This window comes from Trematosphaeria pertusa (genome assembly GCF_010094035.1).
Source record: "Trematosphaeria pertusa strain CBS 122368 unplaced genomic scaffold BU26scaffold_3, whole genome shotgun sequence".
NCBI classification, from domain to species: Eukaryota; Fungi; Ascomycota; class Dothideomycetes; order Pleosporales; family Trematosphaeriaceae; genus Trematosphaeria; species Trematosphaeria pertusa.
Genome location: NW_022987214.1, coordinates 1493224 through 1512004, shown reverse-complemented (window position 1 = coordinate 1512004; position 18781 = coordinate 1493224). Strand labels below are relative to the sequence as shown.

The 18781-nt window shown below is 56.3% G+C and overlaps 7 protein-coding genes across 7 annotated transcripts; 3 read left to right on the top strand and 4 right to left on the bottom strand.

The window, feature by feature from the left end:
- Window positions 1-175: 175 nt before the first annotated feature.
- Window positions 176-2441, top strand: BU26DRAFT_528529 (Na+/solute symporter; the record flags this gene model as incomplete). Its single annotated transcript, XM_033830854.1, has 5 exons — window positions 176-221; window positions 271-467; window positions 516-807; window positions 856-1618; window positions 1670-2441. The coding sequence occupies 5 exons, from the start codon at window positions 176-178 to the stop codon at window positions 2439-2441; spliced, it is 2070 nt and encodes a 689-aa protein (XP_033688302.1).
- An 811-nt stretch (window positions 2442-3252) lies between these two features.
- BU26DRAFT_528528 (cation efflux protein) lies at window positions 3253-4989 on the top strand (the record flags this gene model as incomplete). The annotated part of the gene is made up of 3 exons (XM_033830853.1): window positions 3253-3331; window positions 3382-3515; window positions 3565-4989. 3 exons carry the CDS (start codon window positions 3253-3255, stop codon window positions 4987-4989), a joined length of 1638 nt encoding a protein of 545 aa, XP_033688301.1.
- Window positions 4990-6864: 1875 nt separating this feature from the next.
- BU26DRAFT_501504 (peptide transporter PTR2-A) lies at window positions 6865-8898 on the top strand (the record flags this gene model as incomplete). The annotated part of the gene is made up of 4 exons (XM_033826572.1): window positions 6865-6890; window positions 6957-7381; window positions 7435-8157; window positions 8216-8898. The coding sequence occupies 4 exons, from the start codon at window positions 6865-6867 to the stop codon at window positions 8896-8898; spliced, it is 1857 nt and encodes a 618-aa protein (XP_033688300.1).
- A 647-nt stretch (window positions 8899-9545) lies between these two features.
- On the bottom strand, window positions 9546-10709 carry BU26DRAFT_515657 (uncharacterized protein). The gene has a single exon (XM_033828130.1). The coding sequence runs from the start codon at window positions 10428-10430 to the stop codon at window positions 9660-9662; it is 771 nt and encodes a 256-aa protein (XP_033688299.1). The 5' UTR covers window positions 10431-10709; the 3' UTR covers window positions 9546-9659.
- An 890-nt stretch (window positions 10710-11599) lies between these two features.
- On the bottom strand, window positions 11600-13240 carry BU26DRAFT_560613 (NAD(P)-binding protein; the record flags this gene model as incomplete). The annotated part of the gene is made up of 5 exons (XM_033832816.1): window positions 11600-11678; window positions 11745-12012; window positions 12129-12692; window positions 12935-13096; window positions 13171-13240. 5 exons carry the CDS (start codon window positions 13238-13240, stop codon window positions 11600-11602), a joined length of 1143 nt encoding a protein of 380 aa, XP_033688298.1.
- A 759-nt stretch (window positions 13241-13999) lies between these two features.
- On the bottom strand, window positions 14000-15043 carry BU26DRAFT_219889 (uncharacterized protein). The gene has a single exon (XM_033820742.1). The coding sequence runs from the start codon at window positions 14964-14966 to the stop codon at window positions 14247-14249; it is 720 nt and encodes a 239-aa protein (XP_033688297.1). The 5' UTR covers window positions 14967-15043; the 3' UTR covers window positions 14000-14246.
- Window positions 15044-15061: 18 nt separating this feature from the next.
- On the bottom strand, window positions 15062-18721 carry BU26DRAFT_515654 (uncharacterized protein). Its single transcript, XM_033828129.1, has 6 exons — window positions 18426-18721; window positions 18022-18257; window positions 16352-17968; window positions 16064-16303; window positions 15559-16008; window positions 15062-15501 (listed from the first exon to the last, which is right to left on the bottom strand). Exons 1-6 carry the CDS (start codon window positions 18475-18477, stop codon window positions 15367-15369), a joined length of 2730 nt encoding a protein of 909 aa, XP_033688296.1. The 5' UTR covers window positions 18478-18721; the 3' UTR covers window positions 15062-15366.
- Window positions 18722-18781: the final 60 nt, after the last annotated feature.

Here is an 18781-nt window from a genome sequence, read left to right as displayed (position 1 = left end):
CCCATGTTTCGGAAGTACAGTTTTTTCCCGATGGACGTTAAGAGCTGGGATGCTGCAGCTTTTCGGGAGGAAGAGCGGTAGTGAGAAGTCGGGCTGTATAAGATGGTACATCTCCGCCGTTTGAAGTATCATTAACTTTCCCGGTACCCTTTCGTAGTATCTTGGCTTTGTCACAATGGCGAGCTCTGCTGCGACCACCCTGCCAGTCGGCGCTGGATACGGTATGTTTTCAATAGCTCCTCCGGTTACGGTATGCTGATTCGAGCGTAGGCGTCGTCGTCGGCATCGGGTTTTTCTTCGCTTTCCTTATGATGGGTATCTCCTGGTTACAGAACCGATACACTATGTACTCCACGAAGCAATCTGAGGAATTCAACACCGCGTCTCGATCCGTCAAGCCCGGCCTAATTGCCTCCGGAATTGTCTCTGCGTGGACATGGGCGGCGACACTGCTGCAGAGCTCGACTGTATGCTTCCATTTGTACTAAGGTGGTTCGAATGCTCATATTCAATAGGTCGCATATACCTATGGTGTCGCAGGGCCCTTTTGGTACGCTGCAGGCGCCACGGTTCAGATCCTCATGTTCTCGATCTTGGCTTGCAAGGTCAAGCAGAATGCACCGAGGTGTCATACTTACCTGGAAATCATTTATACCCGATATGGAGCGTTTGCGCATCTGGTGTTTATGTTGTTCGCGTTTGTGACCAATATTCTGGTGGGCAGTCAGCTGCTTCTGGGTGGGAGTGCGGTTGTGACTTCATTGACTGGTATGAACGTCTATGCTGCGATCTTCTTGATTCCAACAGGTCAGCATCCGAACCCAGGGAGATGGTGGGGATTGCTAATGGCCGTAGGCGTCTGCGCATACGTTATCCTCGGTGGCCTCAGGGCGACCTTTCTCTGCGACTACTCGCACACCCTGATTCTCATGATCATCATCCTATACTTCATGTTCCATGCCTATGCAACCAGCGATCTCATCGGCTCCCCCGGCGCCATGTACGATCTCCTCAAAAAAGCCACCATCCAACGACCCATCGACGGCAACCAAGACGGCTCCTACCTCACCCTCAAATCAAACTTTGGCCTCATCTTCGGCGTCATCCAGCTCTGCTCCGGTTCCGGTACGGTCTTTCTGGATCAAGCCTACTGGCAGCGCGCCATTGCATCACGCCCTACGACGGCCGTGAAGGCGTATCTGCTCGGTGGACTCGCCTGGTTCGCTATTCCGTTCGGATTCAGCACCACGCTGGGACTTGCGGCCGCGGCGCTCACGGATAACCCTCGCTTTCCGACATATCCTAACGTGCCAACGTCGGGCGAGATTTCGTCGGGGCTAGCGGCTGCGTATGCGGCGAGTGCGCTGCTGGGCAAGAGCGGCGCCGTAGCTTTGCTCATCGTGCTGTTCATGGCAGTCACGTCGTGCGCGTCTGCGGAGCTGATTGCCGTGTCGAGTCTTCTGACGTTCGATGTGTATAAGACGTACATCCAGCCAAAGGCCACGCCCAAACAGCTCATCTTCGTATCGCATATTATGATATGCGTGTTTGGGCTGACGATGGCGGTTTTTGCGTGTATTTGGAACGCGGCGAGTATCGATCTAGGCTGGTTGTTCTTGTATGTTCCATCTGATCTATCCGCCATGCACGTTACTGATAGTAATCGCAGGGTTATGGGTCTCCTTATCGGCGGCGCCGTCTTCCCAGCCGCCTTCGCCATCACCTGGAAAGGGCAAACCCGCATCGGTGCCATATCCGGCTGCGTGGTCGGGCTGGCGGCTGGGCTCATCGCCTGGCTTACCACGGCGCAGCAATACTACGGCGAAGTCACCGTGCACACGACAGGCCTCGAGTATCCGACGCTAGCTGGAAACCTCGCTGCCATCATGACGGGCCTGATCGTGAGTGTGTGCGTATCCCTCGTCAAGCCCGACGACTTCGATTGGGAGATCACTCGCGCCATCAACGCCATGCCCGTCACGCAGGGAACAGCGCCAGAAGGCACGTCAACCCCCAACGAAGAAGACACGCCCGAGCTCTCCAGCGCCGAAGAAAAGAACCCCGTTCCCTCCTCCCCTCCACCCCCACCCGCTCCCACCAACAACGCATCCACCTCCATCGCCGCCGCCGAAGAAAAAGCACTCCACCTCGAAATCGGCGTCGAAGACCACCCCGCGAAACTCCGCGCCGCGTTCAAACTCGCCTGCATCGCGTCGTTCGTGCTGACCTTCATCCTGGACTTCCTCGTCCCGATGCCCATGTTCTTCACGCATTATATCTTCAGCAAGGGGTTTTTTACCGCGTGGGTGGTAGTGAGCTTTCTTTGGGTGTTTTGTAGTAGTTTTATTTCGTGCTTTTTGCCGGTTTGGGAGACGAGGGGTTTTTTCGTGGAGTTGGGGAGGGCGGTTGCGAGGGATGTGCGGAGGGGGAGGGGGGCATGATGGGCCGGGCTTGTGGGTTGGGAGGTTGGGGATGGGGATGGGGAGATGGTAAGAGGCGTTGGAGGGGGGTAGGGTGGGCGGTTGGGGGAACGATGGCCTTTGCGCGATTGCGTGGATTTGTGTACTACGTTTTGCTGTGTGTGATAGAGTAGTTACAGGTTGTTACTCGTGCGGATCTACCAAAGGTCTCTGTGGGTTAGGGTTTGCCTGCTTAGTATCCGGCATCCTAGTATGCTTCAGCGCTTCAACCTCCATCGGCGTGCTCCGTCGGCCCTGGAAGCACGTCACAGTAATCGGCACCTCCTGATGTCTTCCTGGCCTGTCTCCGAGCCGTATGTAGGGTGGGCATAGAGAGCGTCCTGCCCGTCAATTCCCCAGCCTTAGGATTCTACATTCCACTCAAAGCATGAATTTTGACAAATGATTGGCCTTCCTTTGAGCGGTCTCTGCAGATTGACACGGGAAGTGAGTACCAAACTGGCTCAAACCGGCGCGCCTTGTGCATCCGAAATCGGTTGCTAGCACGTGCGCTTCGCCGCTTCGAGACTAGCGGTCAAACCTCCCGGAAGCTTTGACGCAATTCAGCGGCGCCACTGTCGGCTTTTAATCATCTTCGCGAACCGTTGACTCCTCACGCTTCACGACCGCCGCCCACCGCTTTCTAATCCGACAACGCGAACGTTTGAGCATCCCATATCGCACCTCGTTTGGTGGCGTCTTGCGCGCTGCAGACGTCCATTCCGATTCTGCGTTTTCAGCGCGACGCTTTGTAGGGCTAGGGTAGCGCGGTCATCCGAACGCGGGCGCCGTCATGGGGTTGTCGAAGTCGAGCAGGATATTGATCCTGTTGGCGATTGATTCGGCCTTCTTTCTGCTGGAGTTGGTTGTTGGTGAGTAGTGGGCGAGTATCGTTGAGAGGATATGGCTGACGAGTGCTCAGGCTATGCGGTGCATTCGCTCGCCCTCGTCGCCGACTCCTTCCATATGCTCAACGATGTGTTATCGCTCTGCGTTGGATTATGGGCCGTCAAGGTCGCGAACCAGAAGAATCACTCGAAGATGTACACGTATGGGGTAGGTGGATTGGGAAATTGGGAATATGAGCTAGGCTGACGGTCAACAGTGGCAACGCGCGGAAACGCTAGGTGCGCTCATCAATGGCGTCTTCCTCGTCGCTCTGTGTCTCTCTATCTTCCTCGAGGCGATTCAGAGGTTTGTCGAACCGCAGGAAGTCTCACATCCTAAGCTGGTCCTCATTGTGGGTTGCTTTGGACTGGCATCGAACGTCATTGGACTCTTCCTCTTCCACGATCACGGGCATGGTCATGGCGGACATTCGCACGGAGCAAAGGGAGATGTCGCTGCTGCGGAAGAGGGACATGCACATGGCATCGATGCGGAAGACCACACGGTAGCTGACCAGGGTGGGAATGTTGCGGAGGTTCTACCCCAGACGCGCGTTGGGAACTTCTCGTCTGCCGTTGGAGATGGACAGGCTAAGCCGGGAAATTCGCGAGAAATTCAATGGACTCCGACCGCAGAAAGGACGCCCCGTAGGTCTGCCTCTGGCAAGCGCATCCCCAAGCGTCATCATCGATCGCGATCCCGAGGCTATTCTACGCTCGACGAGATTTACGTCCATCCTTCTTCGTTCCGAAACAGCATTATCGAATCATCGCGGCTGGAGCAGGAAGAGTCGGGGTCGGACGCGGATAACGAGAATGCCGTAGCAGACGAGGAGGAGTCCACGGAGGCATCTCCACTGCTCCACAAGTCCAAGAGCGCTGATGGCAAGGCTTCACCGAAGAAGGATTACCATATCGACCACAGGCATGCCCAGCCGCAGCAGGAAGGCAAAGGCGGACACGGTCATGGGCATGGAGACCTGAATATGCGCGGAGTCTTTCTGCACGTTATGGGCGATGCCCTGGGCAACATCGGTGTCATTACGTCTGCGCTCATCATCTGGCTTACCAACTACTCGTGGAGATTCTACTCGGATCCGCTAATCTCGCTTATTATCACCGTCATCATCCTCTGCTCCGCCATTCCGCTCTGCAAGGCCGCATCCCGCATACTCCTCCAGGCCGTTCCCGCAGGACTCTCGATTGACGACATCAAGGACGACATCACCGAGCTCGACGGCATCATCTCCTGTCACCACCTGCACGTCTGGCAGCTGTCAGACACCAAGCTCATCGCCTCGCTGCACGTCCAGGTCAGTTTCGACTTCAAAGGCGAAGGTTCCGCACGATACATGGAACTAGCTCGCGAAATCCGCAAGTGTCTCCACGAATACGGCATCCATTCCTCCACTATCCAGCCAGAATTTTGTCTCGACGCGAATCATGATCATTCCGCACATGAGAGCAGTGCTGACGAGGCGGCGGCATCTCGCAATGGAAGTCATAGGAGCTCAGGGGGGAACAGCAAAAACGGCAGCGTGACAGGTGACCCTGAAGCCTGCTTGTTGGAGTGCAGTGATGCCTGCGGGGACAGCAAGCAATGCTGTAATCCGGGTATCAAGGGGTGTGGAGGAGCAAAGTAATCCACTCTGCCCGAGGCTCCCTTGGTTTTCTTATGTCCACTTGTTGTACAGTATCAATACCCCCGCAAAAACGAAGCTCCAAGGTTGGTTTCGGCGCCGTCCGCGCTTATTTCACTTGTACACGGCCTTCGATCCCGATAGGCTGTGAGAGGATGCAACCATGTACGGAATTGGAAGGAGAGTATCTGTCAGCATGGGGAAAGGCGTTTTGAAGGCGTTGGGTGTGTTGTTGCTGACGCTTGTATACGAGCTGTAGCCTCGTCCTTTTCCTAAAACAGCTGCATCGCGTACCGCACGCCTGCAAGCATGACCGTCGATCAGTAGGCAGGAGGCCGGCAGTCTTTAATCTAAGGCATCGAACGCCCGATCTGTGTATTGCCTCCTTCCTTGCTCGCTATCAGGGATCCGGCACTATCAGACTCCAGAGCATTGACACCTGTGGAGACCTCATGGTTCAGGGCCGCTCCCCTTTGTTCTTCTTCGCTACTAGTTGCGAGGCCCATAAAAGTATGCAAGCGCTTGGTCCATCCAGCAACGGGGCTCTATCTGTCTGGCCAGACGAGACGGGTTGCCGGGTCGGCTTGTGTACCTATTCGGTACATATGCGGTACGGGACTCGGAATTCGGAATTCGTGTGGATATCTGCTTCTCCTCCTTTCCCAGGAGTAGTGTCAACCTTGAATTATTCGTCCCGCGTGACGGGGCATTACTGTACGATTCCAAACTCGCACCAACCACAGCCGTGGGGATGATTAATCGCACACATATCTTTTACCAACTTATCAGTTGGTTGCAGGTTTCGTTCGGCGCGGAGGACCCGAGCGAGGCAAGCAGGCAAAATCACACTGTATGGTAGTACTCTGGGACGATAAAGTGGAGAGACTGCCCGTTGGTAGGTCTGGTTAGCACGTGGCGACGTCAGGTAGTAGTCTCGGGGAGCCCCGATTCTGCGAGCGTCGGCCGAGAGATGGGAGGGGAGACTTCTAGCGCGCTTCTCCCGCGCTTCGATGAGGCGTTGCCCGCGCGTGCGGCGAGGTATCGGCAGACTTGGACTTCACGTTCTCGGACAAGAAAATTTTCGAGGGCCTTCCTATCTCTGCAATAATGGAGGGCGATGGAGGGAGGGTAACGTCACTGACTGAGGTGCGTAGTTTGCTTGCAAAGCCAGCCCGCTGCGAGCGGGGCTCACATATACGAGGTGCAATCCGCATCCTGACGCTTTCATATCTGAGCATCTTCTCTCCCAATCAAAGCCGCCAACCAACCAACCACTGCGTGCCCAGATATCGCGGGAGCCGCTGATGCTAGCCAAGCACAGGCAAGCAAGCGTCAAGCATATCACGGCACTATCGGCATCGACGATGCGTAAAACAAGCAACGCCCGATTCCGTTTCGACGGCCACGCTTCAACAGCGAACGTGTGATCGGCAGCGCGGAAACACTGCTTCGGGCAGGTGCTCGCGTGGAGTGGCGAATCGGGTCGCGAAGATACCGTCTAGGCAGGTCGCAGACGCTGGTGTTGCGCGCGAGGGCGTGTGCTTGGTGGCGCATTTAAGCCGCCAAGATAAGGCTTGGTTTGGTGGTTGGCGAGCTTGGACGGACGGGGTGCCCGCCGGTATGGGACGTGCGACGCATCCCGGGATGCTGGCCGGCAAGAGGGTGAAAGTGTTACATCGCGCGGCGAATTGAGCGTGAGGGTGCTGCTGCTGGGGGTTAGGAGTGGAGTAGTGGGTGGGATCGCCCGGGCCTGTGTGGTTAAATATGGAGGATTGTTCCCAAGGGTTGGGAAAGCTGGTTTCGACTTCTCTCCCTCCGAGCTTCTTGGTTACTACTGCTCTTGTTTGTGTGGGTCTGCATTGAGCTGTGTAGCCCATCATGGAGCGTGAAATGGATGCTACGGTGTAAGTTTGGGGTCCCTCGCGTCTTCCTCGGTCGTGCTGGATTGTGGCTAATGGTGCGATATGTAGCGCGCATCAGTCGCTTGATTCGCCTGATCTCGCCAACAAGAAAAGAGACATCGCTGGAGGCCCGCTGGTCGACAAGTCCAACATCGGCGTCCTTGGGGATGAAAAGGCCCATCATACGTCCTCGACAGGCACGCCCTCGGAGAAGGGCATTGGCATCTCTGCCGAGGGTGACGAGCCCTTTGGCGGCGACATCCCCACTGCAGAGGAAAGGCGCACTCTTCGAAAGGTCGGCGAGCCGCTTCCCAAGGCTGCCTTCCTGGTCGCCATTGTCGAACTCTGCGAGCGCTTCACCTACTACGGCGCCTCTGGTCTCTTCCAGAACTACATCCAGCGACCTCTGGATGGCAGTGAGGGCCGCGGTGCCCTGGGAATGGGCCACAAGGGCGCGACTGGTCTGAATACTTTCTTCCAGTTCTGGTGCTATGGTATGCATATTCGATTCTCGTTTTTGTAGTCCTTGTTGCTCATGGCTTCGCAGTGACGCCCATCCTCGGTGCGATCATCGCCGACCAATACCTCGGAAAATACAACACTATACTCTTGTTCTGCTTCGTGTACATCGCCGGCCTGCTCATCCTGACCACGACATCCATCCCGGGGGCTCTCGCGAACGGCGCCGGCCTTGGTGGTTTCATTGTGTCGGTCATCGTCATCGGACTCGGCACCGGTGGCATCAAGTCCAACGTCGCGCCCTTGATTGCAGACCAGTACAAGCGGCGGCAGATGATCATTAGCCACGACTCGAAGACGGGCGAGCGCATCATCATCGACCCGGCCATCACCATCCAGCGCATCTACATGATCTTCTACTTCTGCATCAACCTGGGCTCGCTGTCGCTCATCGCGACGCCCTACATGGAGCGCGACGTCGGCTTCTGGTCTGCTTTCCTGCTGTGCATGTGCATGTTCCTGGTGGGTACGCTCGTGCTTGTTCTCGGCAGGAAGGTGTACGTGGTGCGCCCGCCGCAGGGCTCTATCATCACTGATGCGTTCCGCGTCATCTTTATGATGATCAAGAACCGCAACATGGACGGCGCCAAACCGTCGTACCAGGCCGCGCTTGGCAAGAACAGCAATCTGCGCTGGGACGATCACTTCGTGGAGGAGGTCAAGCGCGCGCTGGTTGCGTGCCAGGTCTTTTGCTTCTACCCTATCTACTGGGTGGTGTATGGCCAGTTCTCCAACAACTTCGTCACTCAAGGTAAGCTCGAACCCCTCTAAGCTTCACCGTCAATACCGTTCTTCTAACACCCATCCAGCCGGCCAAATGCGCGGCCACGGCATCCCGAACGACCTGATGCAGAACTTCGATCCGATCTCCATCATTGTCTTCCTCCCGATAATGGATCGCTTCGTGTTCCCCGCGCTGCGCAAAGCGAGGATCCCCTTCCCGCCCATCAACCGCATCGTCGCCGGGTTCTGGATCGGCTCGCTGGCCATGGCGTACGCTGCCGTGATCCAGTACTACATCTACTCGCGGGGGCCCTGCTACGAGCACCCGCTCTGCGACGCGAGCATGGTCGACGGCGTCGCCCGGGGCAACAACATCCACATCGCCGCACAAACAGGGGCGTACTGCCTAATCGGCATCTCGGAGATCTTCGCCTCAGTCACCGGGCTCGAATACGCGTACACCAAGGCGCCGCCGAGCATGAAGTCGTTCGTGCAGTCCATGTTCCTGCTGACCAACGCCTTCGGCAGCGCCATCTCCGAGGCACTGAACCCCGTGCTGTACGACCCGGCCATCCAGTGGATGTTCGTCGGGCTGGCGGTCGCGAGCTTCGTCACCGGCTGCCTGATCTGGATTATCTTCCACCATTTGAATGCCACTGAGGAGGAGATGAATGCGCTGGATAAGGACTACGATGAGGATCCGACGTTGAGGAGGAGCAGTGTGCATGGGGATCGGACGGTGGGGCTGCATCATGAGGAGAAGGCTTGAGTGAGGGATGAGGGGAGGGAAATGCGGATTCTGAGTTTAGCGATCTATGGAAACCTTGGAAGGGTTATTTGGGGCAAAGGAAGAGTTGGAAGCGTGTAGAGCCATGTTATGAAAAACGTGTTGTAGCTTCTTTCAGCCTTGGTGCCATTCATCTCATTGTGATGTGACGTATGTCAACCCATATCCCCTAAGAATAAGCATCCCTGAAGCTACTCTCCCTTCCACCATAGCAGCAACACATGCATTGCCGCCGCGCGATGGCATTGTCGGATATCCGTGGACATTGAAATCTCATCCCAGCATCTCATTTTTCTCAATCCCATCATCCTCATCTCCTGCGCTCCAAAGAGAAGGGCGATAGTGGGGGGAGGAACGCGGATAGGTCAGTGGAGAGGAAATGCTACGAATGCAGAGAGCGAGCATATACAGGAAAGGCAGCGAAAGTGGCATTGACTGAGGATGAGAACACATGACGCAAGGTCGAGCAAGGATAGCCCGAGAAGATAGAAATTTTGTTAACATGGTGCAAGACATGCTCGACGTCTAACCATCCCGGATGCGTCTAGCTGAGTGAGGTTGTTGAAGAGCCAAGCAACGACACCGCTACTTCATAAACTTGCTCGCCATACTCAGCAAACCTCCCATCCCGCCAGAGCTTCCGCCACTGCTCCCGCCTCCCATCTCCGACTTCATATACATCTTGAACGCCATCTGAGCCGCCGAAGCAACAGCGTCCTGCTTCGTAGCCTCCGGGTGCTTTATCACTTGTCAGCCTTCACCCTCACCCTCTTACATCCATCCATCCATCCGGACAAAAATAAACAACTCACCGTCTTCCCCTGACTACTCTGCTGATCAAACAACTTCGCCGCCTGCGCCATCGCCAGCCCAATAAACTTACTCTGCCCGCCCTTCGCATCCTCCGCCTTCCCGCCCGTAAACATCTTCATCGCCTGCATGGCCGCAGCAGCGCCCACATTTCCGGACGTAGCCTGCTCGTGGCCTCCGCTATCGCCGCCGCCGTAGAGCTTCCTGTGCTGCGTGACCGCGTCGTCCTCGTCGACGCCTTCGTCTTGCAGCTTCGACTTCTTGCCGGACAGCATGCCCAGCGCGGTGCTGAACAGGCTCGAGTCGCCGGAGTCGCCGGCGTGGGAAGATGCGTGCTGAGCCGCGCCGGAGAAGTTGTCGGAGGCGCCGCCGTAGTCGCCGTGGTGGCCTTCTTGACGGCGCGGTTCGTCGCCGTAGCTTCCTCCACTGCCTCCATACCCACCACTCGGACGATCACCATAGCTATCCCCGCCCCCTCCATACCCACCACCCTGGCGCTCTCCATATTCACCCCCTCCCTGTTGTCGTCGCTCGCCGCCATAGCTATCCCCACCAGCACTAGCACCTCCGCCGTACGCGTCTCCACCCTGGCTTCCCCCTCCATAGTACTCATCTCGTGCACCTCCGGAGCCCTCTCCGCGGCGCTCGTCACCGCCGTAACTTCCGCCACCGCCGCCGCGGCCGTAGGAATCGTCGTAGGACATTATTGTTGCTGGGGAGGTGATGGTTCTGCGGTGGGTGGGTGTTAGCTTGAATGGGTGGGAGGAGGGATGGAGAGTTTGTAATGAAGGGAAGGAGTCTTGACGGATCTCCAACTGTCTGTCTATCCATCCAACCATCCACGCCCTCCAAGACGCAAAATCAGACAAACAAAAACCCACACAAACATACCTTCTCTATCCCAAAAATCTTTCAAAAAAGTCACCGTCTCCTCAAAGCCAAAAGCCAAAGTCTTCAATCCCCTCAAAAAAAGAAGTCTGGAAGTAGATTGTACCTGACCAGCCCTCTCCGCATGAGCTGATCAACAGCACAGTACCCCTCACTAAAACGCGAATGACGTATGGCGGCTGCCACGCGGCTGCCCCTCCCGCATCGATTGGTACCAGGGGGATCGCGCATTCATGCAGCACGTACGAGGTATGCAAGTGCGCGAATAATTTCCTTGCTTTGAATACGAAACATCAAACGCCGCTGCTCAAACAGCTCAGGTATTGAGTGAGTGACTGAGTGAGCCCATGGCACGACACGCGTTTGTCGTTGGCAAACCGCAAAAGCACTACTGGCACTGTGGGAGTGATCCGATTGGAACGGGATTTCTAATCGGGCCGAGAGGAATCGCACGTGGAAAGGTTAGCTCCAGGGCTGTAAGCGGAGGGAGTGTTAGCGAGTGAGGACTCAAGACGAAGTACTAGATTCGGGGGTATGTAGCATTAACCATCAGACCGGGCTCTTCTACTCCAGCTTAGATAGAGAGGCGAGGTATATCAAGCCCGCTCGGCATCTTCCTCTCCCCAGTGGCCAAACCAACATTCTTGGAAAAGCGCATTACAAATGAAAGTAGTATTTGCCGCAGAAATGCCCATCTAGCGATAAGAAGAAGAACAAACCGAAACGGAAAGACAAGGGAGCTGGGAACTGCGATTACAAGCGATAAGACAGGGTGACAGGTAACGCTCCGAACAATGCGTAGGAATCCGGCTTATGCAGGTGGCCGTCATATGCTGGGGGACGTGCGAGGATGATGCCGAATTATGTTAATGAGGGAGAGGGGATATGGTAGCGAGGTCGGCGTGGAGGCGGCAGGTTGTATGGGAGTTCTAAGTCGTAAGAGCGTGGAGACGTTGCGAAGGGCGGTAGAAGGCACGGCTGTCGGCTACGGCCACCACCCCATCGTCTTGTAGCTTTCTATCACCTCCTCAACCTTCTCTCTTGTCAGCTTCTCATGCTGATACCTAGCAGACAGTCAGTCACTAATGCACGTCGAGGAAGCTCAAGTATTGCCGCGCTGGTGCACTCACTTAAATCCTGTTTCCTTCTCAAACAGACTGCCGTCCAGACTCAGATCGGTATCTTTGAGAATCTCCTTCTCCATGAACGGACTTAACGGCGTCGACTGGCTAATACCAGCCTTTGTCTGCAAATCCGCCCATGGGTCTAGCGTCTCATCATTCACCTCGTCGACCACATGTTCCAAGTTTAACCGCGCAAACGCCGAGATCAGGGTGCCAAAGAAGCCCGTCTCGATATTGAACGTGTCGTGTATTAATTTGGACATGACGCCTTGAGCTGTTAAACGATCTCGTTAGCCGAAGTTAAAGGAACCGGAGTTGGCTCCGATGCAGGGAGAAAATTGGCAAAGACATTCCGGGAAGGTGACAAGAGGAAGTTTGACAAAGACTTACATGTGTTACCGTGATCGACGATGTTGAAGATAGGCACTGGCTTCCGCGGCGGTGGTTCCTTGACGTACCACTCGGCGCCCGCCCACAGCGCCCGTACCGCATCGTCGACATGCACCGTATTTGTCCGCAGATCCTCCTTCCACAGGAATTTCATCTCCTTGCCGAGGAACTGGTACACTCTTGCCATGCAGAGCGCTGTGGACAGGAACTTGCTGGTATACGGGCCGTAGACATGGGCCATGCGCAACACGAGCAGGTTGAGCCCCTCGATCTTCGCCATGTCTTCCTCGGCTTGTAGCTTCCACTTTGCTAGCTTACACCACGGCTTCAGCTTGTCCGTCTCTTTTCGCGGAACGGCGTCGGGCTTGTATACCATGCCGGTGCTGGTCTCGACGAAGCATCTGATGTTGCGCTTGGCTGCCTCCTTGCCCAAGGATATGGATAGTTCGTATGACCGCATCTTGTAGACCTCATCCTCCTGTGAGAAGCGCGTCTCGCCGCCGCAGTTGAAGACGTAGTCGAACTGCGTGCCGTTCGCGCGGTCGAATATTCGCGGGAAGGATTCTGCGCCGCCAATTAGCTGTTGCTCGCCCTGTCACACGGCGATGTGCCAATGCAGCCCTCTCAGGGTGGGGTATTCTCCGGGCGTGACGATGCGCGTAACAGCTACCCTGGACGGCATCGCAGGTGCGTACAATGGCACGCATAGTTGGCTGTACGAGCAGTCTTCTCTGTACGGCGAGCCCATGAATCTGGAGAATGCCCTACCGCGAGAGGTAGCTTATGGGTATGCGGTGGGTACGCACGTTCTCGCGATGCATCGGCCTGCACGAAGCGCTCTTTCGAGCACACTTCCTTGAACTCTGGGGCGAGCCATGCGAGCTCGGGGAGGTGTTTGTCGACGAGGCGGATCTCGGACGCGAGGTTGCTCTCGTGGAGGTACTTTGCGAGGAAGCGGCCGGTGTAGCCTGCGCAGATTAGCTCTCCATATATGTGCCGGCATCAGACACGCGGGGTGAGGGCTCGAGCGAGCGTGACGCACCCAAACCCCCAATTATCAAGACGGCGGGCTTCTCGCCAGTCGCGGGGCTGCTCGCCGGCACAGCAGCCATGACGGAGGTCGCGCAAAGGGCCGATTCTCTGCTGCTGCTGGCGGGGCAGCGACTGGCGTCTGAATTCTGTGGGAGTGCGGCGGGCGCGATGTGTATCTGTAATCTAAAGCTCCGACGCTGCACGGAGCGGATGATGGACCACTGGACGCTGATCACGCTCAGGCTGCACTGAGGCCGGCGAGGGGCCCAGCGTCAGGGAACGTCGCCCGTCAGGGCGCAGAGTTGGGGCCGGAAGTGTATGCGTGCGGCATGCAATTGCAGGGAAGGCGAGCGTGCGGGCGCAGATTGGAGAGGAGTTTCAGAGCGTGCAGCGCGACGCAGAAGAGTCGATGGCCGCGGACGGGCTAGCGATGCAGTTGGCCGGCTGCGGACGTCGTCGAGTGTGCTGTATACAGTACTGGAGGCTGCCAGGAGTCATTGGCCCGCAGCGCGGCTTCTATTTAAATTGTCGGCCTGCGATATGCGATAACTAGGCCAGGAGCATCGTGATAGCTGGGCGGCCGTATTGAAGAGCAGGGCCGACGTGAGGCATGGCGGCACGCGGTGGAGCTGTGGCGGGCCATCCATGCACACCATCGCAACCCGACGGCGCTGCGAGTTGCTTCTTCGCCCGCCCGCCCGTCGCTATCCTCAGTCGACATGCGCTCATGCTGCTGCAGGTGTCCTGCTCCCCAGACGGCTGTCACACGCCGCCCCTCCGCCAGCTTCCGCCCCCGAGCCCCCTCTCGCCCGCGGCCTGCGAGCAAACCAGTGGCAATCCTGGAACCGGCGCCGGCCAAGCGCTTGTACGGCGCGCTCCCGCCTTCCTGGACCTTGAACCACGGCGTCGCATGACATGATTGATATGAGCATTCAGGGGCAGTTGGATGATCCGTCATCCGTCGAAGAAAGCACACTCCTCCCTCACACACATCTCCTCCCCCCTCCGTAATCGGCTGCCCCATGGTTCGCTAGGCTCGCCAAAAGCAACAGCTTGCGGCGCAAAAGGGCGTCCCACATCGGACCATCACCCATCCCCAACGTTCGCCCACTCGCCTGCATATCGAACAACCTTCGGACGCCTGGAAGAAGGCAGCTGGAGCCCCACCGCAGAGGCGTGCCCTACCACCAGCCCAACATTTCTCGGACGGCTTCCTTTGTCTAGTCTCGCACCTAACGAACGTCCCGTGGCGCAGAAGAGTTTAATGATTCTCGTAGGGTTAATTCCGCGAGGCACGCCCTGCCCTGCCTGAGAGTCAGTCCGCGATCGTGTGTCACCTGACGGGGCCTGCAAGCACAGATCGGGAAGCAATGGGAAACGGCCTGGCAGATTGGGCGCGCCCCGGGGCTGTATTGATTGGTTGCCCTCTCTGCCTTGTCCAGGAGGATTTGAGGGACAACCTGCCTGTGTGTGGCCAAGATTTATTCCGCCGGAAATAGCGGACTGGCTGTATTGACCTTTCACCGCCATATCAAACCTTCCGGCTTTCTTCTTCATTGTGTAACAGGCACGTCGTGAGCGGGGTTCATCTATGACGCCTAGCAGGGTTCCATTCTCGCTACACGCGCAAGTGTAGGCAAACGCGGGAAACTTCTTCCAGGACGTGATGTCCTGGAGATGGGAAATGCCGCAGGCGATAGGAGACGCTCCACACAGGATCAGGTCCAGTGATATAATACAGGCGATATAGCTCCGCACCACACCGCGAAATGCTCCAAGCCGAGCGAAGTGGCTGCCAGCACTCATGCACCCGGCCCACCAAGCTGTCAGGATCGTCCCGCACTCGCAGTATGCTGCAGGTCGTTCAAAGCTTTGCTATCAGGACACACACAGGTCACAAGGAGAGATTGTTATATTCGGTCTTACGCTACCTTAGCCAAGAAGGATGCAGTGCATACCGCTAGCTAAAATCCGAAGAGGCAAAGAGCAAGCCCTATGCGTGGGGAGTGTACGCCGTGACCGGTCGCTGACGAAAACCCGACCGCTATGCATAGATGAAAAGAGAGTGCAAAAAATTGGAAATGCAAACTCCGTGTCGCCGCCCACAGTAACCGAGCCATGCTTCCCCCTTTTATCGCCTGAGATCGCACCTGAATACACCCGTCCTTAATGCAAGCCGCACGAAAATGTCCGAAGACTTCCCCTTCTAGAACTCCCAGTTCTCATCAACTGACTTGATCGCCCAATCAAACTTCTCGCGCAGGGTCTTCGAGAAGAATCGCTCGATCGGGACGTTGAACTTCTTAGAGAAGACAACAGTAAGACGGGGGTCGATATAGTTCTGGAAAGCCGGCAATTAGCACCCTGCTCTCCCTTCTCAAAGCGGAAATGCACTTACGATTTTGGAGGTGCCAAGAGCTACCTCCTTGTTCCCTTCCTTGTCTTCCATCTGAACCTTCATCGTCTCGATTCGCTGGTTGAGCTTGTCGATGTTCGCTTCCATCTTTTCGATCGTAGGACCCTTGCCTTCTGCTTCGACCTTGCCGGTCTTGTGCTCTTTCCGATATTTCTTACCTAGCTCTTCGGCAACCTCCAGGCGCTGGTCAAGCTCCTTGGCCTTCATCTCCTTCTCACCCTCGGCCTTGAGTTTCTCGTTGTCCTTCTCGAATTTCTTCTGGATCTTCTGGCGCTGCTCTTCGACAAGAGAATCGATGTGTTGTTTGACCCACTCGTCGTCTAGATCTTCTGGAAGCTCAAAGTACTCGGCGCCCTTCTTCTTCTTGATCTTGGGGTCAATGTCCATCATCATGTGCTTAGTCCTCCAGACTTGATATCGTAGCCCATTGATCTGGATGAAATTAGTATCAAGCTCTGGAATATTTCAGTCTGGTTGGGCCACATACCCTCTCTTGCATCTTCTCAATGGAGGTAGCATGGCTAGCAGCTACTGTTCGCTTGTGATTACAGAGGATGGCGACCTCTCGATTAGCGTCGTTGTACGCCTTGACCTTTTCCGGGATTGAGCCGACGGCCTTCATGTCCCTGAGAAGTCTAGCCATGGTCCAGGAAGCGTTGTAGGTACGGAAGACCTTGGCTGTCAGGCCCGGCATATAGTTCGTCAAGTGCTTGTTGAGCGCAGAAGTCTGAAGTGGTCAGCAGATGTGCAAGGCTAGAGAATGGAACAATCTTACGGTCAGACGGTCGAAGACATCATCCCCAGTAGTCTTTGGGGCTTTCTTGAAGATCTTCAAATTCTTGAAGACCTGGGGATCGACCGTCACCTCGTCGTAGAAACGAATACTATCTTTACCCAGGAAGTCGAAGATGACAAAGTGCGGAGGCTTCAAGGTGACATGTTCGTACTTGAGGGAACAGCAGCCGACGGTGTCGGCTTCGTCTTCACCCTTCTCGTTACCAGCACGAAGGGCGAACTGATCGATCAGATAGATGGCGGTGGCGCGCTGCCGGTCGGCCATCTTCTCCGATTTGAGGTCTCGTCGGTAGTCCTCTCGGATTCGGTCGATGTGCTTCTTGAGCTCCCGGGCCTTTTCAAACTTCTTAAAGTCACTCTGGCCCTTGATGTCGGAGTTCGCAGCCAGCATGACATACTTGTAGGCACCGTTGATGTTCTCTTGCCACATAGCGAGCCACGTGCCCTCCTGGTCGTGCTTGATTTCCTTCCAGCGATGACCTGCAGGGGGCTCTGGAACCTTGGCCTCCTTGCCAATGTTGATTGTAATCTGCTCTGGCATGACGCGCTTCTTCACGCGTCCGGTCTTGGGGTGCTCGCCGCGGCCACGGAAGAGGCCTGGGGGTTCGACCCTAAAGTTCCCGACTTTCTGCTTGCGACCGTCCCACATACAGTACATGTAAGGCGCCTCAGCTGCTTCTTTCTCGGCTTTGAGGGCCTTCTTCTCTGCAGCTGGAAGAGCTTTCTTCTTGGCACGCTCCGAGTCGAACCATTCGAAGATAGGCTTGAAGTCGCATTTCTCGAACTTCTTGATCTTTACGGTGTTGCCATGCTTGTCTTTGCCGTGGCCCGTCTTATCCAGAATGGCCGTGAAATCATTGAAGAAGTTCTCATTGAACGTCGGATTCTCCACGTTGTGGGTGGAGTTGAGCATGCTGCCATAGAAGGTTGCGACTTCTTCGGCATCCTTGTGCAGCGAGACTGGAACCCCTTCGTAGATGAGTTTGACATGCGATGGGAGAGGCTCATACTCGGGCGGAAAGACGACGCCGTTGTGCTCCAGGGTTGTCCACTTCTTGGTGCCATCACCGTTTGTCGGATCTTCCCACCAGCGGTACTCGTCCTCCTCGTCCTCAGCCTCTTCGTCCTGCGCGGTCTTCTCCTCCGCCTTAGCTTTTCCTTTGCTCTTTTTCACAGGCGTGGCGGGCTCAGCCTTCACTTTCGTTTTCTTCGGCTGGGCCTTCTTTGCAAGGGGGGCATCGGAGTCAGATTCGTCCTTTTTGACACCGTTTGGAGTTTTCTTCGCAGGCTGCTTCTTTTTCTTCGCGAGAGGAACGTCATCGTCGCTCTCACTCTTGGCGGCCTTCGGCTTGCGCTTGCTTGCAGCAGCCTTTTCCTTGTTCCGGATGGTCTTGGCCTCCTTCGCGGCGGCCTTCTCGATGCTCTCCTTCTTTTTTTCCAGCCTAGTGTTGAGGGGGATATCGGAGTCGGATGACTCTCCGATCTGGGCGGCGGTGGCCTTGGGGGGCTTCCTAGCCTTCAGTGGGACATCGCTGAGCTCCGACTCGGAATCTTCCATGACCCGTTTCGCTTGCTGAGACGTCCTTCGGCGCTTACTCTGTGGCAGAGTCAGCGAACTGAATATGCAAAGGGACCAGAAATTGAACGCACCAGTGGTTTATCATCATCCTCAGAGCTGCTCTCCTCCTTGTATGAGCGGCCATTCGTGAGGCTGCTGCGCGCCTTGCGCTTCCCGTTGACGTTGCCGTTGGTTGGCGGAGTGTCGACATCCATCTCCTCGATGGGGCCCATTCGGACGGAGACGCCGGGCTCGACATGGCCGTTGGAGGGAATCTGCTTGTCCATGGCCTGGTCGACGCTTTTTGATATGCGATCTTCGGATTTTACTGTGCGACGGGGGTGGTTAGCCATTTTGCTGTATAGTGAGCGGTGTTGCGCGGCAGAAGAGCGCGGGTGAGGGTGGGTGCAGAGGCGATCGGGATCGCGGAGGGCGTCGCGTGCAAAGATTTCCGTGGAGTGTGAAACAAACGGCGAGCTTGTGCGCGCGAACTCACCTCCATTGGGCCTTCCCCTCACCAGGGGCGTGTCGTCGTCGGATGAGGACATTGGGTTGGTGGGTGGCCGCCGCCGAGGATGCAGCAGAGGAAGAACAGAACGACGAAGTTCAGCTTTGTCTGCCGCGGAACCACAAGAGCGCGCTGCAGCGAATGGGCGGGCGCAAACGCAGAGCGAGAAGCGCGAGGGGGGGCGTGCGAGGTCAAGGCAACCGCGCCGCGAGAGGGGCTGCGGTCGAAGGATGATGGTGCAAGAAGGAGGAAAGCGAGAGTGGGCGAGGAAGAGGAATGTGCAGTGTTTAAGTGAACGGAGGGCAGATGCGATCGAGTCCCGGGGGACTTAGTGAAAGATCCGT